The sequence below is a fragment of the Taurulus bubalis genome, assembly GCF_910589615.1.
Source record: "Taurulus bubalis genome assembly, chromosome: 21".
Taxonomy (NCBI): Eukaryota; Metazoa; Chordata; class Actinopteri; order Perciformes; family Cottidae; genus Taurulus; species Taurulus bubalis.
In genome coordinates this window covers 6,113,340-6,140,807 of record NC_136609.1, presented here as the reverse complement: position 1 = coordinate 6,140,807, position 27,468 = coordinate 6,113,340, and the positions used below count along the sequence as shown (strand labels likewise).

At 47.0% G+C, this 27,468-nt stretch overlaps 1 protein-coding gene across 1 annotated transcript; it reads left to right on the top strand.

Moving 5' to 3' along the window:
* Nucleotides 1–268: 268 nt before the first annotated feature.
* Nucleotides 269–27,101, top strand: LOC306753132 (fidgetin-like; the record flags this gene model as incomplete). Its single annotated transcript, XM_079236978.1, has 2 exons — nucleotides 269–293; nucleotides 24,832–27,101. 2 exons carry the CDS (start codon nucleotides 269–271, stop codon nucleotides 27,099–27,101), a joined length of 2,295 nt encoding a protein of 764 aa, XP_079093104.1.
* Nucleotides 27,102–27,468: the final 367 nt, after the last annotated feature.

Here is a 27,468-nt window from a genome sequence, read left to right as displayed (position 1 = left end):
TGCATGTAGGTTACACGCCTCTCTCCTAGTGAGTGTCTCGCGCCAGTACTTGAAGGGCCCACCTTTCACACGGCTGGAAAACCCGAGCAGCGCCGCTGGAACCGACAAGAAATAGAAACATTACCAAAAAAAAGAAAAACAGAAAAAGTGTCTGTCATGTTTCTCTTTCTTGGTTGAAGGGGATTTTTTTCTTGTTCTTCACAAATTTTAATTCCAATGCTCTCATCTCCTCTTCCTCTCCTTCTTCCTCTCACCGTTCCAGCACGAGATGATCAGCAGCAGCAGCGTCTATGGTAGGTGGATTTTACATTACACTTGTTATTACTATTGCTATTATTATTATTGTTGTTATTATTATTATTGTTGTTATTATTAATAATAATGTATTAGACGGTGCACAGATGAGTTTCATCGCTGGTGACTTGAGTGTATTTTCTTTTTGATATATTTATTTTACTAGAGCTGATCTTATCGTGTTTGTGTGTATTCATACTTCAGCTTTATTAAAAAAAAATAGATATTTATTTTAATAAGGAACATCTCCAAAATGTCATGTTTAGGTTCATTTTTCATGTTCTATGTTTTGCTCACATCCTGCTAATTCAGCTACCTGGTCTACCTCTAAATTACAGATGTCTTCATTAGACGTTAATAATCTGCTGTCAAATATAGTCTAAAACTTTTTTTAATTTATTTTTGATAATCAAACCTGCAGAAGAGCGAGACAGACGTGAGGCAGAAGTAATATTTTTTTCCCAACACTTGCGCGCACAACTCGTGTGAGATTTCTTTTGACTTCTGAATACAAAAACGTGCTCATTATGGGATGGGACGGCGTAGACGTGAGTCACAGGCCTCAGTCGCTGCAAAGTAATATTTATATTACACTTTATTCTACGTTTCATGTTTCACACTCACTTTATTGCTGCGTGGTTATTATTGTTAGTAACAAACAATGACAGACTGGGGAGGACGACGGTTCAAATTTCAGAAGAAGATCCATGTTTGAGTGTCGGAGCAGGAAATGTGTCCTGCGTTCACGTAGAACAATGGTGGATTGTTGGAAAAGAGAAGAAAAAAAAATAAATGTCCGTCCCACCCGGAGATGTGGCAGCAGATAGTTTTCTGATGAATAATCGGTGCTTTTTTTCTGTCGGGCCGAGCTTACACGATCGCACATTCTTGGTTTTTGTAGCAGTTATTAGTGAGGACTCAACCTTTCACCTTTGAACTCTCTCTCTCACACACACACACACATACACACACACACACACACAGTTTCTGGCTCCACGTCGTGCTGTTTCCTCCTTTCTCCTACTGATGCACTTGTGTGTTGTGTTTGTGATTATAGCTGTATATGTGTGTGTCGTGTCCACACTGTCAAACTTTCCCTTTAATGAGAATACAAATGCCTCTATTTGCCTCTCAGGTGTTGCACACGACACACACACACACACACACACACACATACAGGTGTGCAGCCATTTCCATGTTAACATGGTCTCCTGCAGCCGCGTCGCCGCATTCGGCTCACAAATGGCTGACTTTTGATTGCGACTTGTGGACGTGATTCTATATCGGAGGAATTCAATTGTTCGCCACTGCTGTCATTGTGGAGGAGCATATGGGGGAGCGATGTGGTGCATGGGTTTTGAAATGTGTGAGAACTGAGCTGAGAAAAGCCCAGGCGTGCAGCTTGTGTGTGTGTGTGTGTGTGTGTGTGTGTGTGTCTGTGTGTGTGTAATGTAAATAATGTCGCTACTCAGCGACCTGTTTATTCCTCTAAGTCCTATTTGTTTGCTTACAGTCTCCCGGCTTAAGATCCGTCCCTCTGCATCCGCTGTCTGCGCGTGTTGCGGTGACAGCGGCAATAATCCCCCTCATTATACACATAACGTATCGCCTCACATCTCCGGTACAGCTAATGGGGACAGAGAGAGGAGAGATAATGGGAATGGAAGAGAAATTGCTCTACAAACAGGCAAACCTTTGCTCTGCCTTTATTTATCTAAATACGTCCCCAAATGAACAGAGAGAGCCGAGGGTGGCCGAGCGACTCCCTCCGGTGGGACCGCATAAATAAATTATCCTGACACTTCCTATCAAGTCTGTAATGTTTACCATTAAAAGCTGTTTTAAACCGTCCCAGTGCCCGCCGCCGTCGCCTGCACCCGTGGGACTTGGAGCCAGATGTAAAAGAGGGACGTGGGGGGGGAATATTGTGATATTTTATTATTTCTTTCTTTCCACACACACAGAGAGAGAGAGAGAGAGAGAGAGAGAGAGAGAGAGAGAGAGAGGGAGACATGTGTTGGTCTTCACCGGGTCTCTCCGGTCTGCACGTTCCTGACAAAAGGGGCCGTCCTCAAAACGCCAGCCAGCCAGGGTTGTCATCTTTCAGCAAATATGTTAAGTGTTATCTTTTGTGCCCGAGCTGGAGCGCGGGACCCCCGTGGGAGCCCCCGCACATGCAAATAGAACAAATCCCTCTCGGACCCGTCCGTCTGTTTCACTCTCTCCCGTCTCCTCTCTCTCCCCCCCTCCTGCTTCTGCTCCTCCACGTTTGCTCGACAGTGCGTCAGCCCGTCTTGTCTCCTCGCTCTCTCGTCCACTTCACTCTTCGTCCACTTATTTCCCCTCCTCTCTCGCTCCCTCCGTCCCAGAAGGCAGCGCTGCCGGGGCCGCGTGTCAGCTAACTGTAGCGCAGACTGGTGAGTCTTTGTGTCCACCCTCCTCCCTGATGTAAGTTCCTCTTCCTAGAGACGAGGGAGGGGTGGGGGCAGCTGTCGGTCGCCCCGAAACAGGTTGTCTCTGTAGACAAGGAGACGGGGACAAGCCCCCCCCTTCTCCTTCTCTGTTGGTACACTGGCTGCATCACATGGAGGGGGGTGTAGGGATTTAGTGTTGCTGTGACTGACAGTTGTCGGTCCGTGGATTATTTTCTTTTCTCAAACGCTCCCTCACTCCCAAATTACACTCATTCTGCACTCCCAGTGCTGACTGGTTATTATCCAGTCAAAATCTGATGGGTGTACTTAGGGGTGGGATCCACACCACAGACTGACTCCGCGGTGGAGTGATACTCCCAGCTTACTGCTGCGGACACTTGCTGAAAGCCGCGGCGCTCGATACCCAGAATGTTGTTTTATGCAGCGCGGCTCGTGAGAGATCAGCTGTTATTGTAACAACAAAAAGTTCACGCCACTCAAATGATCTCACAGCAGTTTTCAAGTTAAAACACGAGAGGTTGTCGTCCAACTAACAGATGAACCTCCCAATACCAGCTGGGAGCCTTTTGAGCAGCCGAAACCGATCCGAGATCAGTGTCGCCCAATCTCCAGACTTTTTCCCGCCTTTCTCTTTTTTTCCGAGAGAGACACTCAGCTAAATTCATTTCCATGTTAATTCCAGCATTAAAAGCATTATCTCACTCTCTTTGAACTCCGAGCCCCCCCCCCCCGAAATGTTTGAAGTATCTCTGGTTTATGTAATGTGTCGTTTTTCATATGTTTTAATCAAATCAAAGCTGCAGATTTTTTTTTTAAACATTCTTTCCTCTCTCTCTTCCTCTTCCACCTTCTTTGCGATCCGCGGCCCCCTCTCCTGAATTTTAAGCAGACCCCCGCTCACCTCCCGTTACTCTTTACCAGCAATCTCCACCACCCATGGCCCGGATTCTCCGGCAGATATTAAAACATTCAGCGTTAAATATGCTAAGGACTTATTTTAAAAAAGAACTGGAGAAAAAAAAGCTAACTTCCACTTTGTAATATTCCGCACCATTAGACCTCAATAGACATGGTGGCGTGAAGCTTATCCTTTACATTGTGTCGTCAAATAAGAAGGCGCTGTCTCTAATTAGGTTATTGCCGTGGAAGTCTTAAGTTAAATTGTGCATTGATATGCGGGGGAGCTCGGCGCTCATTTGGCCCGGCGCTGGAGGACGCCGACGAGAGCCTTTTTTTTTTTGTATTCCTCTCTCCACAAGGGCCAAAGAAAATGACAGCCAGGAGCAGAGGAAGGATCTGACTGTAATCTCTGGCCAACGCTGCTGGATGATCAGATTTTTTTTTGTCTGGGCGAGATCGTGGCCGTATGCTCCCCCCCCCGCCCCACTCCCTCCCGTCTGCAGCTCAGCTTTAACATCTTGATTAGCGAGGCGGCGTCTTGCACGAGCGGCAAGTAAGTCGGACACTTTTTTGTTTGCGAGGCGGCAAAGGTGTGCGTGAGCGTTAATGAACAATGGCTCGTCGGGGGCGAGGAAGAGCTGGCGTGTGTGTGCGTGTGTGTGTGTGTGTGTGTGTGTGTGTGTGTGTGTGTTGAGGCTTGGCAGGCTGCCAGGGGATGGACACAAAGGATGTTGAGTGGCTGGGCGTGTGGCACAGCATCACTGAGCCGCCTGTGGCCTCTGGGAGACGGACACGAACCGGCGGCGGGAGCAAAAAATAAATATATAAACTGCTGTTGCTACGTAGCTATTGTCGGGCAGCGACGGGCAATTTACAGGCGTTATCGATTAGCCTGCCAATTCTGTCTCTGTCTTTGGTGTAATGACCAAATAAAATCCCAATCAAAGCTCCCTCAAGCCCAAGATGACGTCTTCAGATGCCTCATAAGAACCTCGAGAGGCCGGCACCTGAGAACCCTTCGCTACTTCTTGATAAATGGAGTAGTGCGACGCTAACGTTTCCAGCTCTGGTCTAAATTGCACCGGAGCGTTCTCGGTTAGTAGGAGAAGCATCGTGTTTTGTTGACGGTTCCGAGCCCAGAGACGTTGAGTTCACGATCATACAAAGCAGCAAACATTAATAATTTCGCTTGAGGAACAACTTGCGCGGTTTCCCAGAATCCACGGTATAAAACGGCTGGTTTCGTCCGACTCAACAGTCTGGAAACCTGAAGAGTTCGCGATCACATAAAGCAGAGAGAAGCAACAAATCTCCCCCCTCTCCCCATTAGAGAGAGAACTTTAGTTTTTTTGTCTTTAAAAACTGTATTAAAATGGGTTATTGTACCGCGCGGCCTGCTGAGTGGAGGGAGGTGTGTCGGTGTGCTTCCCTGTGATCATGTGTGTGTGCATGCTTGTAACTGTGTGTGTGTATGCGGGCCAAGTCCCCCTCTCCCCTCCCCCCCCCCATCCCCCCGTCCCCCCCACTGGAAGCGGGGCGAGAGCATTAGGATGTTGTCTTGTACAACTCCGTTGGCAGGATGGACACATGTGGTAGATAGCTAATGATAGCATGCAGCATATAATGAGATCCTACTCTCCGTCTGTCTCCTACCTGGCATCATGCATTAACCATACAAGAGGGAGAGGAGGCGCGCATGGTATTGACTTTTGAGTGGGCGTCTGCTTGTCCGTGGTTGGTTTTGTTTAGCACTCAGAGGTCAGCATGGCTGCAAGCGCCGCACATTTATAACAAGTATGTTTTTTTTTCTGTTTTTAGTTTTTCATGGCGGGGGCTCGTGTTTTGTTTTGTTGTTGTTGTAAAATTATTAAAACATTTTATTTTTTTTGGAAGGCGAGAATGTCCTCCCCGTCCGCACCTCCTGCGCTCTGTTAAATAGTCGTAAATTGATTTTGGAAGTGTTGCGATGTATACGCTTAACAAGCCAAATGGGTTCAGTTTGCCGGGGTTAGTTTGCGCGTTCAGAAGATTTTCCCGCTAATGTATTCCACACACTCATAATCCACAGTATGTTGTGAGGAAGAGGGAGGCGTTGGCAGCGCTCCATCTTCGTGCCCGGTAACATATATTTATCCTCTTCACTACACAACCCCTCTAGGCTGCTCAAATCCTCCCAGGGGGTCCCGATGACATGCTTACTAATGTGTGCTTTGGAAACCGAGTGCTATTGTATCCCCTAAATCTCACAAAGCGCTGTATGATTTGCCCATTGTCGTTAAATCGCTTTGCTTGTGCCAAGTACTCCGCATCTCACAGAGGCTTAATGCTTTTGAGGGTTTCGGGGACGGCTTCGAGTTCCTCTTTTGTTGATTTCGGGGAAAAGTGCCAAGACTGCTGCGCGGAATATTGTTTTGAGCACGGAGGAGGGAGGGGAAGCGGGGCCACTGCCAAGCGACTCCATTGAGCCCCCGTGAATGGGCCATTCATATTTCGGAGAATCACCCAGATGCCATATTGTTGGCTCAACAACGCTAAATATTCTCCAACAAGGATGGGATTGTAGCAGGTTTTTGAATTGTGCGAGTGTGGAAAAGGACGTTGGGAAATGATATGGGAGGCGCTGTGAAAAGGCTGGACAGTAGAGACCAATGTGACATGATGGTGGTCCTGCTCTGCTGGGAACGCCTACTGCATATGAGCATCAGGCCTCCATTGCTCCTCCAGTCCAATGCAACTCCTGTAATAGTGAAATGAATGCAAAAGTTTAAACCTGTGCATTAGTACTTTTCTTTTATCTTCAATATATGGTTACAGTTTATTTCAATACCCTTATATCTGCTTACAGGTGTGTTATAAATGGTATTGTTATGATGCAATAAACTGCTTAGAAATACTTAATAGTGGCTGTTAAAGTAACGTGTAAGCCAACATTTAATGTATTTCTTCATAAACAGCCTCAAATTGTATTTTACGCCTCCACTATTACTAATTCTGAAAATGAATGTTTCTAAAATATGATCAAAATGACATTTAGAAACACTGTTAAGTAGTAACTTAACTATACTGCCAGCTTTTAAAAGGTTACAGTCCAAAGGGCAGATGGGGAAAAAAGGTTCAAAATATCACTTTTAGTCTGAGCCGTTCTGACGCCCGTCGAACAGAAAGAGGGCCGCGCTGCTCGTCTACGTGAACCTCGGTGGGATTGGATCCCAGACCCGCGGGGTCGTGAACGTGGATCCCCTCTGGTTGCACGCGGAGCCCTCTTGAAGCCCGCCCTCGCTCAACAACCTTGAAGCGGTCGCACCCCTGTCAGAAGGCCTAAGACGGGGATTTAGCAAAATGTCACCGCGGTCTTTTATGTCATGCATGCACTGAGTATTAATCACGGCCGGATCTGCGCCTGAGAGGCTGATCAAATTTATTGTTTGGCTGCGCGGGACAGTAATGGGTGTTTAATTACTCAATAAAAGCCCTTTTATAGATCCCCGGGCCTCCTGTGTGTTGAGCAAATGGTATCGATCCGTCTCCGGGCTGCAACATGATAGCCTGTGAAGGAGAATTAGAGCCGCTAGCCTGCTAGCGCTCTCTCATTCATTAGCGCATTAGCCAGAGGGTGGTTAAGACGTAGCATCATGATTAATATCAGAGTCTCAGAGGTTGTATCTGTGTGTGTGTGTGTGTGTGTGTCTGTCTTGTGTTGTAAAGCTCCGCACACCTCATTTACACAAATATGGATTAGATGGGCAATGAATAACATCGACCGGTGTGGAAAGTGCTTCAGTAACAATCTCCAGAAGAGTCGTTTTATTTTTCTCTTTTAAACATTTCCCTCCTGCCACAGTGTAATCCACGGGACTCAGTTTGACAACGCCCTTAGCCGAGCTGCTACACAGCGTGTTTAATTCCACCTCTTCCCCACCTGCTAATCTGTAATCTGACTGCTCCTCCGAGGCCTCATTCTGGAGAACAACTCTCTTTGGAGGGGAAGCTGAGCGATAATGACAGCGGGCCTCGCCGTGGTCCCTGTGGTTCTCCATGCGAGCATACGTGTTCCGGTGTTCGTGTACAGGCCACTGTATCTTTCTTTCTATCTTTTTTTTTTTTTGCATCTGACTTGCGTCCATTGTTCTTTTATGTTCAGAGCATATTGCTGCCTCTGTGAAGCAGTCCCACTTCTCTTGATGCACGGCAACAAAAAAAACACTGCAATATCTCCCTTGATGTGTCCATATCAAATGAATGTGGCCTATTACAGACGTGGAGGAGTCCGTTGGGTGGCTTTGTGGATGGAAGAAAAAAAAAGGGCCTGCAAGGGGGACCATGAAAGAGACATTGTCCAATATGGACCGTAGAGTTCCTTTGTAGATAAATGGATTTTCATGCTTATCAACTGGGACACTGACATGAGTGAAAACTGTGGAGAATGTGGGATTATTCTCACTCCTCAGCCGTACACTCGGACAACTGTAGTTCCAAGTGTGTGTGTGGTCTTCCATTGTCCTGCAGCAAGTCTTTTTTTGTTTTGTTGGGTGTAACATTCAATTTGGGACAGTGTGTGCACACAAATGGGCATCGAGCATGTGGCCAGCTAGATCCTTCTGGGAAAATGTCACCAACTGAACTCCTTTTGCACTTCAGGTATGGACTGAGTGTTGTTGGTGTTCAACTTCAGCGGAGAAAGCAGAGCTGGACTCTTATTTTTTGGGACAATATGGATGAAATTGATACAATAATATTAATAGGACTACTTTTTGAATGAATGCAAACAGAAAAGAAACTATTCACGGCAACATATCTTTTACTCATCAGCTTTTATTAAGAACTTGCTTAGACACAACAGTTAATTATATATATATATATATATATATATATATATATATATATATATATATATATGTATATATATATATATATATATATATATGAACAATTAACTGTTGTGTGTGTGTATATATTTATACATACCATTTTGAAAGAGTGCAATTTTACTTGTATGTATAATATAATCAATTAATTTAAATCGCAACCTCACTTTCTTCTCAAATCAGATCTTTAACAAATCTTTGATCGCTGCTCTGAATTACATATTTGAGCCGCAGAACTTTTTCACACCGTATGACCCGATATGAAACATTGCGGCTCCACCCAACACCACGTCCTCACCCAAACCCACACAGGAGCGTACATCATCACTGGGAGAAAAAAAAAAAAACGACAATAAATGAGGCCTGAAGGCTACAACATGCAAGCTGAGAAATGATGAACCCCCGCGGACATCAAGCGGCCCTCCCACTTGTGTGTTGTAATCCGAGGGACACGTGTACATGTATGCCCACACGGACGCACGCTAAACCCTGTTCACATCCCAGCGCCCGGGGGGGGCGAATGAGAAGCGATGTCTGCTCGATGCAGAGCCAGTGATCTAGGTAATCTGCCTGTGCTGTGGGACAGGTCTATTGGTCCACAAATCAATTGGCTTCGTGTCCGTGCCATTAGGCTAACATGGCGCTGCCGAGGCGCTGAGAGCGGTAAACAGACTGTTTAATTCCCCTGGACGCCGGCCAGGTGGACACTCCTCCTCCTGCTGCTTTCTCCTGATCCCTCCGTTTCTTTTTTTTTGTGGGTGTGTGTGTGTGTGTTATTTTTTTTATCGTACATCCCCTGATTCTATCGTCCTCTTACATTGACTCCACTTCAGTCAATGCAGTTATTCTCAGTGGACAAGTGCTTACAGGAATATTGCTTGGAGGGATTGTGTGTGTGTCTGTGTGTGTGTGTGAGGAGAGATTTTGGCCAATGAACCCTTGCTGTGCTCTGTCCTCCAGTACTGTGTCTATACTGAGTAAGTGATCCCTTGGGATGCAGTACACACATTAGCATCCCTCGCTCTCTCTGTGTCTCTCTCTCTCTATGTGTTTGTTTCAGTCTTTGTTTCTCTCTTAGTGTATCTCTTTCCCATTCTGTCTCTCTTTCTCTTCATACACCCTCCCCTCCCTGCCCTTTTTTTTTCTTTCCATCCCCAGACAGCAAACAAGTACAGTAATATGAGGGGGCCGCATCAGAAACAAACACACACACACTCATGTTTAGAAAAAAATGCAGATGTGTGCCCGGGCTGCAAGAAGTTTGTCACTTCCTCTCCTGTGCAGCCTCCGTCCTCTTCGTCTGGTTTCCCTCCACGGACGCGACTAATGACTTTGCTTGTGTAACGCCAGCTCTTCCATTCCTACCGCTTCGCCGGCGCCGTTTTCGTTTGCGTGGGTCTTTGTGCTACAGTATGGTAGTTGAGCCCACGCGTCCTGACGGATGAGCGTCGCCGGCGGTATCGCTACCGGCGCGTCTCATTTCCTGCGCGCCGTCCGCCGATTTGACCGATAAGATAAGAAACCCCCGTAGCTTTGACGCCGCTAACAACCTGATGAGCAGCGGCGCTAAAGCCGCGATGAGGGGGGGGGATCAACGTGTAGCATGTACAGAATGAACACGGGATTAGATTTACGTTCGCAGCATTATTTGGACATCTGCTGAACTGACACAGTGCAGAAGTCCGTGTTGTGGTTTCAGATTTGCACGCCGCGCCGGAGCGTTGTTGCTAGGAGACGCTTGAAACCCTTCTTGACACGTCTGGTCAGCTGTTGGTAGCCGACACGTTTGTTGACAAGGGTTGGAGCCCCTGCGACAGAGTGATATTGTTTACAAAATGAAAGCGGCCGTTGACTCTATGTCATGCAGGTACCGTAGAGCTACTGCTCAGTGTCTGCACGAGGTTTCATTTTGCAGGAAATGAATGCATCATGACAACTTAAAAAGAAAATATGGCTTGAATTGCAGGCTGCGCTGTTGGCCCTTCGTTCCCTCGGCCTTGACTCATCTCCCTCCTGGGACCTCGGTGGCGGAATGACATTCCCCTTCCAAAAGGACAGCGGAGTCACTCCTTATCTTATGTCACAGCTCATCTCCGATAAATACTGCACGCCCTTTTCTCACTGCTGAATCGCACCCTTTTTTCTCCCCCCCTTCCACTGCTCTTCCACCTCTCTCCCTGATCATATTCCCATCTTCTTCACCAGACGTTTATCTCCCTCTGCATTTCATTCTCTTATGTGGCGCTTTTCCAATCAACTTTTATTTGGTCGCATAACAAGGAGGCGTCAGAAATATTGGTTCCTGTTCCGGTTTTCCCAAACTGGATCATCATTTGTCTTTTTGGAGATGCGGTGTTGTGTTTCCTGTCCGGATGACAAACAGGTAGAGCTCCCTGCGTCCGCCTCGGGGTTGGAGCTGCGCCACACAGTAATAAAGCTGTAATTATTTATTTAGTAAGAGTGAAAACAGGAGTTTCTAACCGCGGCTGCTGGGAGAAATATTGCACGGAAAATATGTGAAAGTACATTAAGTTGCCAACGTGCATCCGCGCTGTTATCAAGGTCCTTGTCTTTCTCACTGCAGAGCTCCAGTCCAGGCAGAGCCGTGTAGGGAACAAGCAGAATAGTGAACAGAGAGGTATTAAATATCTCTTTTTCTGTCGGTGACTTTGAGTGAGGACGTGATGGTTGCTGCTGATAACGTTCAGGATGTACTCTGGAGTGCTCGACTATTGCCAAAACATGCAACGGTCTAAGTGCGCGGTGCAGAATGTTTCTGGTGACGGTTTGGCTGAAGATGCAGGGTTGTCAAAGCAAAAGGTTACTGGGGGCTAAGAGATTTTATTGACAGCTACTTAACATGGACGGGCTCCATGTTAAGTAGCTGTGCAAGCTACACTCGGGATACATTTCAAGTTCAACACGGACCGGAATTTCCAGATCCTCATCAAACATTTGACATTTTTATCAGCAGTATTGCAGCGAAAAAGCAGTTGAATGAACGAAATTGTTCCGAACCAAAGACAGAAAACTACAGTTTGGTGAGATGACGTCTTCTGGCTTCTGAGAAGACAACACTTTATATGCTGCTTATTAAAGCTGAAATGTTGAGACCATTACTGGATCAGTCAAGAGATTAAAAATACCCCAAACCCACAGCTCCCAGCCTACCTTGTGAGTATTAGCTGGTTTTAGTTGTTTTCTATGATGCTAAATTGAGAATCGTTTGGTTGATCGGTCAAAACATATCACTTGAATTTTCTGTCCTTTGATTGACCAAAAAATGAATGTGAACCTTCAGCTTAGCTCGGTCTGAATATTGATAACCCCGACCAGTCCCTTTCCTGATCTGCTCACACACACACACACACACACACACACACACACACACACACACACACACACACACACACACACACACACACACACACACACACACACACACACACACACACACATACACACGGCAGGGGTGAGCAATTATTAAAGGGACAGTTCACTTTGTTTTGCTTTTACTTATATGTTATCATCAAAAAATAGCTTTGTCCAAAGTGTTTATGTTTCTTTGATTTCGATATCTACTCCCCTTCTATAATGCCAAATAGTAATTACTTATTATTACCTATTTCTGTATTCAGAATATTTACAGAGGGCAAATGTAGTGGCAGCTAATTATAAAAAATAAGCAACTTCTATAGAGATAAAAGTCCCTGTAAAAAAAGTAATAATCAAAATTGTACAAATTCGAAACGTATACGCCATTTGTTTGAGTTAAGCGAATTAGCCCAAATGCTAAGCTAACGTTATTGTGATGTAAAAGGTTGTTGGGGGTTACAATATTTTATGGACAGCTACTTAATCCACAATTTTCCCACCTGTGTGGCCAAATTGCCTCCTCACATGACTCCTCAGGTCATTTGGTTTGCGCTAGCTAAGGGAGCTATAGCGCAGCCGGCTAGTGGTTCAATGGCTGAAGTGGAGTACGACACACAGCTGAGGATTTAGAATTTAAACTCATTACATATCTGATATATTTTTGTTGTATTGATGGTTTGAATATCGAATACAAAGTGACAGCCCTTATTAATGAATTAATAGTTCGCTAGCTTCAGTAATGTTTTTAACAGAGCAGGTACGGTTGGTATTTTATTCATCACATACACATTATTATAGGCATTATATGGCTTTTGACACCCGACCCACGTCGACAGCAGAGTACAGATCTTTGTTTACTTCATAAATAAACAATGCATGTGTTTAATTTTTTTTTTATTAACTTGCAAGTACCACTAAAAGGAATCTGCCGGCGTCTCTTGTCAGTTAGCTTGTAAAGTCGCCCGTCTGCGGATAAACTGTGTTCACAGCACTGAGCTCGCCGTGTTCATCGCCTTTGAATGTGATTACAGCTATTGATCGATCGACAATGACACAGCGCTAGCGGATGTCACCTGAGGAGAGTGTGTGTGTGTGTGTGAGTGGGATGGTGTGAATATGTGTGTGTGTGTGTGTGTGTGTGTGAATATGTGTGTGTGTGTGTGTGTGTGTGTGTATGTGTGTGTGTGTGTGTGTGTGTGTGTGTGTGTGTGTGTGTGTGTCTGTGTGTGATGGAGGGGAGGGGGGGTAAAAAAACAAAAGGAACTGTGTGTCCATATGTTGGTGTGCCGGTCCATATGCTGGTACATGCATACTGTACGCCCCTTCCCCGTGTGTGTGTGTGTGCGTGTGTGTGTGTGCGTGTGTGTGCGTGCGTGTGTGTGTGTGCGTGTGTGTGTGCGTGTTCGAGCCCAGACCCCGGCGCGGTAATGTGAGATCAGACGTAGGCTGTTAGCCGGAGCCTTACATCTGCTGTCAGCCGCTCGCTCTAACTCTGTTAAGGACGTTATTGATTGCTCATTATTACCCCGTTCCCTGAAAGATGAGCGTCCCCTATGATCACATTAAATCTCTCCTCTGTCCAATTCTCCTGAGATGCCTTCTGCTCATCGGTGCCCATCACATTTCTCCTCCAGAGATCTGATATCAAGCAGCCTGACGTGTTTTTTTCATTGCCTCTGGTTCTCTTTGCGTCTTGTTTGATTTGCTCCAAATAACTGTCTTCTTTTCCTTTCTTGTTTCCCCCTCCCTCCTCCCCTTTTATTTATTTTTTTAACAGACGCAGTTTAGCTAATTGATGTCTTTAGTCTGTGTAATGGAAATCAGCAAACACGGACGAGCAACATTTGAAATTATGATTTGTTTTCCTTTTATTAGCGCAAAGAGGACGCTTCAGGTTCTCGTGTAAACTTTGTGATCCGTGTTTATTGACTTGATAGCAAACACGAGGAGCTGACAGGGGAGTCATAATATGTACTTTACTTGTCAGAGTGGGGCCTATTTTAGCTGTGTTCTATTTTATTTAAAAGGCGGCAGCGTCATTGCGGAAGGCTCGTCTTCAAGCTGGCGTGTCAAACTCACGCTCTCGTTCAAAACCTACAAATCTTCCTTTGAATTTGCTTACAAACCCCCCAGCCCCTCCCTCCCCCTTCACCCAGCCTCCCTTTTTAAAGTCGCGTGCCCTTTGCCGCGCCTCGCGTTGTCATTTTCGCTGACGATAAGCAGTTGTTGAAGGTGTCACGCGTCCGCCAGCCCCCGTAAAGTTTGGGACAGGCTGAAATCCAGCCCTCAGTGAGAGGCCATCTCATCGAGGCCCCTGGCCGTCCCTCCATGAATAATGCAGAGCTATCGACTGTGTCAGTCGAGCGCGGGGAGACGCGGCGGCAGCCAGCTTGATATTCAGCTGCCGGAGCTGACTGGATGCCCTCACTTTGAGACAAACTGCTGGCAGGCCGCTCCGACTCCAGCAGACAGGACCTGAATCCGCTCATGTGGGATGAGCGCCGGTGTGCCGGAGTGGCTGGAGGGGAACGTGTGTTCAGAAATCTGTATACAGGCGTTCGCAAATATTTGTATTGTAAACCACACCAGATCCTCAGCAGTGCCGGCTGTATATATTTATATATATATATATATATGTGTGTGTGTGTGTGTCTGAGCTCTAGTGAGAATCCTCTGCCCTCCTCGACACGACCGGTTCAGTCTCAATGCCGCCGATCGATCGGGCGCATTGATCCGCTGTTTGACTGTTTAGACAACCTGTGCGAATTCCAGCATTAACGCGAGCCACAGTGGATTTAAAGGCAGCTCCGTCCTGACACCCGGAGCAGGCAGATGTGTGGGTTTTTAAAACAAAAGAAAAAGGCCGCAGCTCGGAGCCGCTATCGGTGGAGTTTGAGTCCGGCCGCGCGACCTCAAGCGACATGGCCGCCGCTCTGAACCTATCTTTACTTTACGCTGTCACACCAAGCCAAAGATAAATATCATTGTAAGCAGAGAAGTGGACAAATTATTGTGTAACTACACTTTCGTTTTTTATTATAAACCAAAAACGCCATGAACTTTAACCTCCACTTCTAAGTCTTCATTTGTCCTTTTCTGGACGCACCAGTTGGCAGATCTCACCACAGACCGAATGAAGAGCGCGGGATCCGACACACTGAAAACATGCACGGCGAAGGCTCCTGCGAGTGCACAGGCTGGGGGTAGAGGTTATCCCAGCCTGGGCCTCTTCAGTAATCCACACAGCCACCGCAGGCGGGACGCACACATGCGCACACACACACCTTTGCGCGTGCGCCGCGCACGGCGAGCGTTAATCTCCACCAACTGCTGGTGAACTCTAATCTTGCTTGCTTGCCAAGGGTTTCACACACTCGGAAAAAAAACTGAGTCCCCGGCTTTTAAAACCATCCTTTTATTTACACAGTGATCAGACGACTTTCAGGAATTTCAATTTTATTTTTCTCAGCTCCTTAGGGCAATGCTTTACATATTTGAAAGGGGAAAATAATTTAAGAGTATTATCTGAAATCTGGAAAGTTTTCATATCGCTAAAATAGACCGTTTTTACAGCGTAGTTAGTATTTGGCACTGAGTTTGTCTGCTGCTGTCGGACCCGTGGTCCAGTCTACTGTCTGACTCCACACACAAACACACACACACACACACACACACACACACATAAATAAACACACACACAGCCCAGTGCAGACAGACATAAATGCATCCACAGATGGTGACACTCCGGGAGTCACTCCTGGGCTCTGTCTACGTGCCAGCTAACACACACACACACAGACATATGCACACACGTACACACCAGCCTGGCGGCAACAAACACGGCGATGCATCATTGAGCATCGGCTGTTTTTTTCCCTCTAACTGCTGAGGGGAAATCAGTGTGGTGTTAAGTAACCATTCATGTGGAGCCGAGACCACACACAAACAAACATCACACCCACACTTCTTAAAATACATTTACCCCGGCAGAATAATATAATATGATTGAATAATACGACGGTTTCTCTCACGGACACGACTTCTTTCGGATGCTATTGAAGCTTCTTTTTTTTCCCTTTCCCCACAAGTGGGGGATCATTGATATGTTAATACGCTCCAGCTTCACTATTTAATTCCCATGACAAATATCTCTTTTTGCACAATTTTCTTTTTTCAAACTCTTACTTGTATCGCGATATATTCATTTGTTGACGCATTGTTAATGTTTCCACTCTGGACCGAAGTGTGCTGTGTAGGTAATCGCCCACTCCGGGCGCCTGTTTGCGATGTGGATCTTTTCCCGAGGATCGTATTTGAATAATGAGGGAGGCTGGAGCGTTCTCTTGTGCCGAGTGTCTCGGCGCTGCCGCGGCAAATGACCTCTGAATAGTTGTTGTGGATTAGCCATCAAAGTCTTCTCGCGAAGTGGCCGATAGATAGGTACTTCCAGAAATGAGTCACTTGAAAATGATCATTGCCGCCGTTGCCGTATAAGATAATGGATAACCATTACACTCCATTTTCCCCCATCTCCTCACCCACACAACGCCTGCTCTTGAAATATGATGCATCCACTGTGCTTAGCGAGCACTTAATGTCCGAAAGCGCCGCGTTTGTTGAGATTTACAACTGCGCCGGCAGGAAGGGGGGAGAAGAAAGAGTGCGTCGTCGGCGTGTAATGTTGTTCACTCAATAATTATCTCATTTTATTTATGAAGACAGACAGTTTTGGACGAGGTTAGAGGCTTCCTCTCTATTATCTCCAACTGCCACCTCGCCACTGCAGCCCCTCCTCCACGCCGGGCCCCAAATGACGTCCTTCACGTCGAGGACTTTCCAAAGTTTTCCACCGAGGAGGAGGAGGAGGAGGTGGGGCGTCCTCAACGCTGCTCCACACAGAGAGAGAGAGAGAGAGAGAGAGAGACCAACAAAGTTCCAGCACTGGGAGATCGATGTCATTTCTAAAAGGATTAGGCCTCCTCTCAGAAATCTATTTTAATTACTGAGCACACAGGTAAACAAAGTGGTGCTGGTCCGCAGGTATGGATCTGGGCGTCAGAGGAGTATTGATAGTGCGTGGCCCACGTTAACCTCGGGGCCGCGCCTCAGGTAGGAGCGGCGGCGGCCTCGTAAGGCGTTGGCGAGGAATGTAGATGCGGAGCTGCCGCTGCTGTCACATGACAGACGCTGCAGGGGGCGGGGCCACAGCTTCACCCGCACGCTGAAGTCTCCAGGAGGCGTCGCTTCAGCTTGTTGAGTCACCATGTCAGCCTGCACTGAGGGATTTTAGTTTATAAATTTAATTAAATGATTTATTACACATTAATATTACAATTTCAAACGTGTAAACCCCTAAAGTATGGGTTTATGAAATGTTACTAAGCGCTTTCAGTTAATACATTGTTGATTGGTGCTTTTGCAGATCAGTAGTGTGACTTACTCAATTATTTATGAATTTAATAAAGCATCATTGTTGCTAATTGCTTTATCAAGTTGATCAATTATTTACTAATATTAAAAGGTAGTAAAAAGAATTGATAAGGATTTATTAACGTGGTAAAAGTAACTACTTCATAAAGTATACTTATTACAATGTTACAAGTTAGTACAAATCAACTGAAAAAAAGTGATTAATTCACTTAATATGGCTTTAGTACATATAACTTAATATAAAGTAAACCTTATTTAGGGTTTGTATGTTTTTCTTTTGATTTGATAAAGTTCACACATTGATTGATTATTGTTAATAGATGAGTAATATGACTTAAATTATCTTATAAACCATTGACAAATAATTACTCATTGAGGTATTACAAGTGTGTGTTACATGTTTAACTGACGTTGGATCATTGATGTAAATTATTGATTAACTTGATGAGCCAGAAGCAACACATTATTAATCCTTAATAAGACACATTTTATTCAGGGTTCATCAGTCACTACTCGGTCTTTATGAAGTCAAACAAATTGTATTGTTTAACAATGAAATAGTCTGGGCTGGGTTTGATCATGTTGTATCGATCAAAAATAAAAAGTAACTTAATAAAGCCAAAAGTAACAATTTATAAACCTTGCATTAACTATGCATTATAATTCAATACAATAGATTTGTATAGCCCAGTATCAATTTGCCTTAGAGGGCTTTTCAATCTGTAGTAATAGTACAAGTTATCGTTAAGTACATTGTGTATTAATGTCATATAGATCAGTAATAAGCCATTATTAAAGAGCAAAATCTATTTGCCTGTAACTAATCCTCGAGTGTAACTTCAACCCTAAATATGATTTACATTGAGCTCATATCCTTACAGATGTTTCGTCCCCCTGATAATAATAATCTGTTTGCCTCAGCGGGCCTGATGTTTCCAGTCACGTTGGTGTGTCCTGTGTGTGTGTGTGTGTGTGTGTGTGTGTGTGTGTGTGTGTGTGTGTGTGTGTGTGTGTGTGTGTGTGTGTGTGCGTGCGTGCGTGTGCGTGTGTGTGTGTGCAGGCCTGTCTTTGAGGAAGCCGCCCCGCGTGGAGCCGGATGATTAGGCACGCTGCGCTAGTCACAGGAAATGGAGTCGGTGACGGACAGGCCGAGTGCATTATAGATGAATGCCAGGCGTTAGCCGGCTCCGAGCCCCCGCCGAATATCTCTCAATTTCCTCTCTGAATGACAAAAGAAGCCACGCACAATTTCCTTGATCCGGAGCATTTGTTTAACTGCGCCCTACCCATTTAACCCGCCCATTCAATAGTCTGTCTAGTAAAAGGAAATTTAGACAGTGTCAATTTATACAGCTTGGAGGAAGATCTGATACCGGCTGGCGATGATATGCCTCTGGAATTTAGTGGAAGATTTATGGCGAGTTGAGTCTGATTTTCTCCTGCGAGCTAAATTTAGAGTCGTCATTAAAATACACCCTAATATTTTTTGCATTTACATAGCAGAACCAAGCCTATTTCTCAAAGCTGGATTTCTTTTCACTCACAAATCTGCTCCACAAAGACGCTTCAAACTTTGATGGTCGTAAAACTTATCACGAGGTCAAAGATCACACATTACAATGAATATTTGATTTTTTACATTTTTTTTTTTTAAGATGCTGTCATTTGTCAAATATCCTTATATCGCAGCTCTGAGCTGTCATCTTTACAGCCCCTCCCCCTCCCCTTTACTGTCTTTGAGTTAGTGACAGCTCATCTCTCCCCGGTCACTGCTCGCCGTCTAGACTCTGAACTCGCTTTGTTTACTCCCTTATCTGTTGTTGTTGTTGTTGTCGTCGTCGTTGCTCTGCGACAGACTCGAGTCGCTGTAATGGTAAGCCGCGGCTCGGGCTCGAACCGCCGGGCTTCAAAGACGCGGATTCTCTCGTCGGCTGCTCGGTCGTCTCGCATCGGGGACGAAAGAGAAGTTCAGTTCACAGGTTTTGGCTTTTATTAATTCTGATTACGAAGAAATCACACGGAATTAGATCTTTTAAAAAAACCAAAATGTTTTGCCCCTTGTCCCCGCAACTGTTGCTCTTGAACGCGGGCAGGGAGTTTTGATTTGTGTGTGTGTGTGTGTGTGTGTGTGTGTGTGTGTGACACCAGCTTATGACTAATTTCATAATTAATTGCCTTTTGGAGGACCTAATCACATTATTTGACTCTCCACTGCAGGTTGTGTGCCAATACAGCGTAGCCCGTGGCTTAGTCACAGTGTGCTGGACTCATTAACAAGGTGGTCCGGAGGTTGTCAGACACACACAAGGCCCTGCGCACACTCGTGAAACAGTAGCTACATGCAGTGTGTGTGTGTGTGTGTGTGTGTGTGTGTGTGTGTGTGTGTGTGTGCGTGTGTGCGTGTGTGTGTGTGTGTGTGTGTGTGTGTGCAGCGATTTAGAGGTTAAAAGATGCCCTCTGGTGTATTTGATAAGGATTTGAATAAGCGGTTAGATTTCCCCGGTGGTGTGTGAAAACAGGTCTCTTTTGATGAAGTTATCGCCTGTCATGCGGCTTCTCCTCCTACACTTTTCTTCTTCTTTTTTTTATATATATATATATATATATATATATATATATATATATATATATATAAATATGACATGATAGCTTGTTTTTTGAAGGTCTTCAGTGTCTGTATGTGTTAGAAATACAAAAAAAAGGGCACGCATGCTTGTACGTCTTTTCTCAGGTTATGTGTGTGTGTGTGCGTGTGTGTGCCGGCATCTCTTCTTCACACACACACGGCTTAATTATGACGTTACTGAAATGGGCAGTTTGCTCTGACACCCCGCTTGCAGAATCACACAGCGGACAGACTTAAAAGAGCTCATTAGCTCTCTCTAAAGAGCTGTTTACTGCACATACACGCGCGCACGGTAATAGGCAGCTCTGTTGATGCAGATGGACGCCGAGTGTAATGAGAATGATTAGGCTTCTCTATGTGGAGGCTGGAGGAGGAGAAGAAGAAGTGAGAAGGGAAGAAGAAGAAAAAACCCAAACGCTGGCAGGCTTGACGCTTCAGAAGGTGCTGGAAATTTCTGTTGGATGTTGTCTCAGCTGAGTGCACGATCTCTCTCTCTCTCGCCCTGCCTTTTCTTTTTTTTCCTCTCTGCAACACACATTTGCTTCTTTTTTTTTTTTACCCTCACACTTAAATGTGTCCATCCAGATGCCTCGTGAATTTCCCCCAGGCCTCTAAAACAACAACAAAAACCCCTTGAAAGCTTGTGGAGAAAATCAAACATGGGGTACGCTGCAAGCTCGCAGCTCCGTTGTAACCAGAATAAAAGAATGAATGAATGAATCGCAGACAGAATACACTAGTTTCACTGTAAAAAAAAAAAACTTGCGCAAATTAGGCTCCACTGAATTATTTGCATATTAAAAAAAAAAAAAAAAAGGGGCCTTGGAAGTTTTTGGAAGTGAAAGGGTGGCATTCACAGTCCTGGTTATTAACATCCAGAGAAAAACACAAGGAAGGATGTTTGTGTTTATTTTGATCTTTTTTAGTTTTCTTTGTCAGCGATTTCAAGGACTTCTTAATGACTTTTAAGGTCTTATAAGAAAATGAGAATAAAGGAGTCGAGCTACCTTTAAATATTTTCCCGTCGCCGCCGCCCACCCTGCGCCGCCACATTATGTGACTTTGCTTCCCTCGTTGCCCTTGGTTTACATCACATTGAATTAGAGGATACACGCGGATTCCAAAGTCAATCCTCCCTCCATCCCTTTCATATGTTCTGGAGCAGGAGCGCCGAGTTCAAAGCGCTCGGTTCAAAGTATCCCTCCTCATTTGAATAACGTAGAGTAATCGCTATTACCTTATTTAAATAGTGCAAGTTATCATTTGGCCTTCATTTGCATTGCCGGGGTAATCACTGCGTCTCTGCATTAACCTCATTATAGAGGAGATGAAAGCCCTGATGGAGCCTGACACACTCTTTTATATATGTTATCTTTATTAATGGCGGAATTAGATAGATTCATGTTTCTTTAAATGGAGGACTCATCGTCAAACCATGTGCAAAGGAGCGCGTGTGCCATTTGCGAGGCTCGTTTTATTTTTATTTCTGATCCCCCTCCTTCACATCTCTATTCCTTTTCTCTGTTCGATAATACATCCACATACATAGATAGATACACTAAGTAAACGTGTGTGTTACGGGGGTGTTAGGTGTGTGAACAATGTTGTATTTCTTTTAGCCATGATTTAAGACCCTCATTAAATACATAACAATTGTGTTGTATTTTCAGCTCTGTTGGTAGACAGTTCCATTGCTTTGCTCTTCGAAGAGAGAAGACCAACTGACCAAATGAGGTCAGTCGGTCCAAATTCGGAAGCGATTTGGTCTGAAGTGCCTTGTCCATGGGCCCGCTCTACCACTGAGCCACAGTCACCCCTCTATCAGATGGAGATTGAGTGTCAAATTAGTTTTTTACAGTCCCATAATGCTAAACTACAATACCACAGATGTAACGATTTGGACAACGTTTCGTGAGAATCGTTGACATCAAGTTAGAATGCTAAGTTAGAATACTAGAATGAGTTAGAATGCTAAGTTTTATGCAGCTAGCTTTAAGCAGATATAGCTATTGTTAGCCATCTTGTAAAATAATTATTGTTGAGACAGTTTTCCTAAAATGATATTGAAATAATTTAAATACATCACCTCTTACTGGATCGCAATGTATCGCGACATATTGAAAGGTAACCCTGTATCACGGCGCACATCGCTGGATTCTTGCCAGCACACAGCTCCTTGTCACAAAGAGAGCTGAAGTGCGACGGAAGGTTCTCGAGTCCAGAAAGGAAAACCAAGCCAGGCAGTAACGGCAACATAAAGGAACACAGGAACTGCACAGCAGGGGTAAAGGCCACGGTGAAAATACTCAACGCCATTGTCGGGATACCTTGATCACCAATGGCGGTCCATAGAACTCTGTCGCTGAATGGCAGACTACTTTGCTACTGCTGCGGCATTAAATTACTTGTGAAGGTGGATATTTCTGAAACGCATAGATTGACCCCGCAGCTCAGTGACTAACCTCCCAAGGCTGGAGGCCGCCAAAAGACGCGCAACTGAAGACGAGGCTGCATCTGGCCTCGGAGCCTTTTTTCTCTCCTCACTTTCTCTCTGCTACGTATTATCTATTAATGAGCCAATGTTGAAATTATAGACTGTGCACTGCCAGATCGGCGCTTTTCGCTCCTGGCCACGGATCAAACATGTGGTTGGAGAGTACAATACCGAGAACAACCCTGACTTTAAAAGCTCTTAAACACTGATTTACTCTGTAGCCGTGAGACACGAGTCCTCCAGTGTTTGTTTGCACTGTGTCGGGATTACACAGTGTTAGGGAGGATAAACAACCACATTTATTAGATGGGATAGGATCACCATATTGACGAAATGACAATTGATTCTTATGTCTACAAAAAACTGTATTATGGTGTCTACAAACCAAGCTGCTGTGAAACCTGGATTTGGCCTGGAGCCTAATTTTCTCTTATTTGGTCCAGTATTCCCGATTTGTAATCGTGCTGCTATATATATCCTCAATATTAAAGCAGCCGCCGAGCTAATACAAAACTTTCCTCCGCTATGCCTTTTGTCTGAGGCGTCGCTACACTGGAGGAAGAGGAGGAGGAGGAGGAGGAGGAGGAGGAGGCGGAGGAGGATTGACAGGCTTGCCAGCCCCCGCTAGACTCCCCTCGGCTAAAATGTTGTAAATTAACGCAATTAGCAGATCGCCATTCTGCTAATTAGCCAGTGGCGTCTACCGAGAGATGGCTGGAGAGGAGAATCAGAGAGGAAATGGGAGTCTGGGGATTCCCCCCACCCACCCTCCCCAGTGTTGTTACCAAACAAACACAGGGCCTCGGAAAAGGGAGCAAGAGAGTGTGAACGTGTATGTGTCTGCTTCTGTGTGTGTGTTTTCGGTAGCATAGGTGGATGGGAGGAAGGGGAAGATGTGCTCCTCTATGAATGGGTTTCATTGTGCATGCTCCACTCACACAAACACACGCAGCGACCAGTTCTGAGGCAGGGAGTCGCTCACCAGACCCCCAGCTGTGGACCCCTACATGCATCCGCAGCCAGTCAATAAGTCGGAGGAAGCGGCCTAAATGACACCAATATTATCCTTTATTTGTGTGCACTAAGTCAAATCAAACGGAGGTTCAATCTGCCGCGGCGGCTGTGATTTACGCCCCGTCCAGCCTTTGATGCCGCCGCGGCTTTGATAGTGAGACGACGATGGAGTCGCCGCGGGACTGTCGGTGTTTGCAGATGGCATTGGCTGGGATTAAAGGAAACAGTGGCTCTCCAGCCTCCTGAGGCAATAAAGGGGAGAGCCAGGTGAGTGTGTCTGAGATGAGACGGCGTAAGGGGAGGGGAGGAGGCGAAGCGGGCGCACGGGGAGAAAATAAGAGGAGGGGTGGCCACGGAGAAAAAAGGGAATGAAAAAGGAGAGGTATCGAAATAGATGCAGTCAGAATAAAAAGGGAGGTAAAGAGAAATAAAGGAGGATCTAACGGGAGGGGTGGAAAATGGACGACACAAAAAAAAGAAGAAGAGAGGCGATGGGGGGTGGGTAGACAGGGCGGCAGGGAGGCATGAAGAAGAGGGGCAGACAGGAAGGTAAAGAGAGCGGTGGAGGGAGAGAGAGAGAGGGGAGGTCAAGGTGGAGCCGTGCAGACAGGAACTAAGCTTGAGACACAATGTGTTGTAATTCATTGCTCGCTGCAGCTCCTGCGCGCGCCCTGTGTTTGTCCGTCTGGGTCAGTGGACGTGTGTGTGTGTGTGTGTGTGTAATGTGTGTGTGTGTGTGTGTGTGTGTGTGAGTGTGAGTGTGAGTGTGAGAGAAAGAAAGCGTGTGTGTGTGCGCGCCAGCACGCCTGAGTGAAGGCATAGGTAGTTTTTTTTCCTGTGTCTGAGCACGGGTGTGTGTGTGTGTGTGTGTGTGTGTGTGTGTGTGTGTGTGTGTGTGTGTGCGTGTGCGATGAAAGCATCATAAGCAAAGGGGTGTGTGTGTGTGTGTGTGTGTGTGTGTGTGTTGCTTTGTGGTACTCTGCAAGGCGCATTTTCAAACCCATCTCCAGCCACCTCAGATGAGCCGGGGATTATAGAGTGACCCTCAATGCCTCTGTCTTATTGGTCTGGCCAGGGTGCATTAGGGCTGCCGTAACCAGCCATCCCACAATCCCTCTGTGCCGCACTGTACCTGCCGACACCCACTCTGTCCATCTTAGGATCTGTAGAAATGAACAACTTATGTGCCGATTGGACACAAAACCCTTTCAGAAATATTTATTGGGAAGAAAAATAGGAAAAAAAATAAAGAGCACCACGCCGAACAAGCCTGCTGATGAATATCACCTTTTTTATTGACCACGCTCCATCCCAGGCAATTTGAAGGTGTTGTCAATTTTAATTATTGCTAAAACGGTTTTAACATGTCAATGTTGCCTTTGTCTCCGTCTCTCTCAGGCTTAAAGATGCAGTGGACCCCCGAGCACAGCCAGTGGGCCGAACAGCACTTCGACATCTCCTCCACCACGCGCTCGCCGGCCCACAAGGCTGAGGCCTACAGGGCGGTGCCAGGCCACCTGCAGCGCTCCGCCGCCTACCAGTACGCCTGGGCCAATGACGACATCTCGGCACTCACCGCCTCCAACCTGCTCAAGAAGTATGCCGAGAAGTACTCTGGCATTCTAGAGATGCCGGGCTCCTACTCGGAGGGCCCGGGGTTAATGAACGGACGCAAAGGTGAATCGGAGCCCTGGCAGGACGGCGTCTACCCCATGAGCTGCATCCCTGAGGGGGTTTCCATCCGAAAGGGCGGGGTGGCGGCGGCCTCCGATGTGGTGTCTGGCATGTGCAGCTCCCCGGGCCTGGCCTCCAGCACCCTGAGCGAGCCCATCTACTCCAGCAGCAGCTGCGGGAGCCACAGCGCCACCGCCCTCCACACCTCCTCCATGGCCTCTCAGGAATACGGCCCCCCGTACGGCAGCTCCTACCTGCACGGTAGTTACAGCTCCCAGTCCGCCCCAGCCCCGGCGCTTCCCTCCCCGCTCCACAGCTCTGGGCTCCTGCAGCCGCCCCCGCCGCCCTCCCACCCCACTTTAGTCCCAGCATACAACGGAGGCTCCCCCAACTTGTCTAGTTATAATTACCCCCCAGCAGGCTACCCAGCTCAGAGCTCAGTCGGGCCGGGATACAGCCCTGGGGGAGCCCCCCCTCCGTCTTCATACCTCCCCTCAGGCATCGCTGCACCTACACCCCTTCCCCCCTCTTCTGCTTTACCTGGATACCCATACCAGAGCCACAACTTGACCCCAATCGCCCCCACGGCTCTCAACAGTAGCTCCTCCAACTCACTGAAGAGGAAAGCCTTCTACATGACAGGCCAAGGGGAGATAGACTCCGCTTACGCTAACTTTGGCTACGGCCAGGCCCGGAGCGCCGCTGAGAGCCCCATGTACAGGATAGCTGACAGCAGCAGTGCCAATGGAGGCTCCAACAGCGCCGGGGGTGTTGGCTTCGACAGAGGTGCTGAAAAGTCGTCTTTGCCTTTTAATCCTCAGAAGCAGTCCACAATGTCCTCAGAGCAACAGCAGAGGAAGTACAGCAGCCAGGCGACAGGTGGTCCGCTGACTCCGCCGGCCTATGTCACCTCCACTCTGGGGGGTTCCCGCTCAACAGATTCCCTTGCCAGCTTCACCTCCCCGTCCCTCAGTGAGCAAGGCGCTGATGACCACCGTCTCCACCTCTCCCACTCGGTGCCAGGGCCTACCTCCTCCTCTTCCACTTCCTCCTCCCGGCCCGCTGAAGAGCAGCTAAAAAACAGTGACCCCCACCTCCTAGACATGGTTACCTCTGAAATCGTCCAGCAGGGGCCCCCAGTGGATTGGAGTGACATTGCAGGACTAGAACTGCCCAAGGCGACTCTGAAGGAGGAGGTCCTGTGGCCCATTCTGCGCCCTGACATGTTCAGCAGTTTAGGACCAGCCCCACGTTGCGTGTTGCTGTTTGGCCCCAGGGGCAGTGGCAGGACGTTGCTGGGTCGCTGCCTGGCCAGCCAGCTGGGGGCTCCGTTCCTCCAGCTCAACGGCTCCACGTTGGCCACCAAGTGGCTGGCAGAGGGGGAGAAAATAATCCGGGCGTCCTTCCTTGTGGCGCGCTGCCGGCAGCCTTCTGTACTGTTCATCAGCGAGGTAGACATGCTGCTGTCGGCACACCTCAGCGAGGAGAGCCCCATCAACCGGCTGAAGGGGGAGCTGCTCGCCCAGTTGGACTCACTTCTCATGGGCTCAGGCGAGGACGGAGGCAACCAAGTGTTGGTGGTTTGCTCCACCAGCAGACCCCAGGACATGGACGAAGGGCTGCGTCGGTACTTTGCTCGGAGGGTCCTGGTGCCCCTGCCGGACGGCGGAGCCCGACACCAGATCGTGGGTCAGCTCCTGGTTCAATCTCAGCACAAATACTGCTTGAGCGAGGAAGAGCTGGCGCTGCTGGTCCAGCGTACCGAGGGTTTCTCCGGCCTGGACATGGCCAGACTCTGCCAGGAGGCCCTCGTGGGTCTGCTACACGTCTCTGCACAAGGCATGGACATGTCGGGTATGATGCCCCGGGGACAGGTCAGGCCCCTCACCTACCAGGACTTTGAGAGTGTCTTTTGTAAATTCCAAGCCAGTATATCACAGAAAGAGATTGACACGTACACTGAGTGGAACAAAATGTTCGGCTGCAGCCACTGAAAAGATGGATTCCGCCCTTGAGAGAAAAAGAGGCATCCACAATCCCTCCCCTCAGGGCAGAAGCATTGTGCTGGATGGAATGGCACACAGAAGGCCAACACAAGCCCACTGAGTTCTCACAAGCAGGGTTTTAGACGCGCCGGGAGACCTGGTTAGATGAGACGACTGGCAGGTTTGCAGTTAATGAGCAAGAGTTTTAATTTGAATGCTTGACACTCCAGAAAGCCAGGCATTGTTTACACATTGCAAGCAAGTTGGCTTCAGAAGAGACGCCCCAGTGTCTGTGTATATATATCGTTATGTTCTTGTTCTTGAGATTTTAGTTGGCTATCCAAGTGCCTGAAGTGGTGCTTTCTGATTTTTCTTT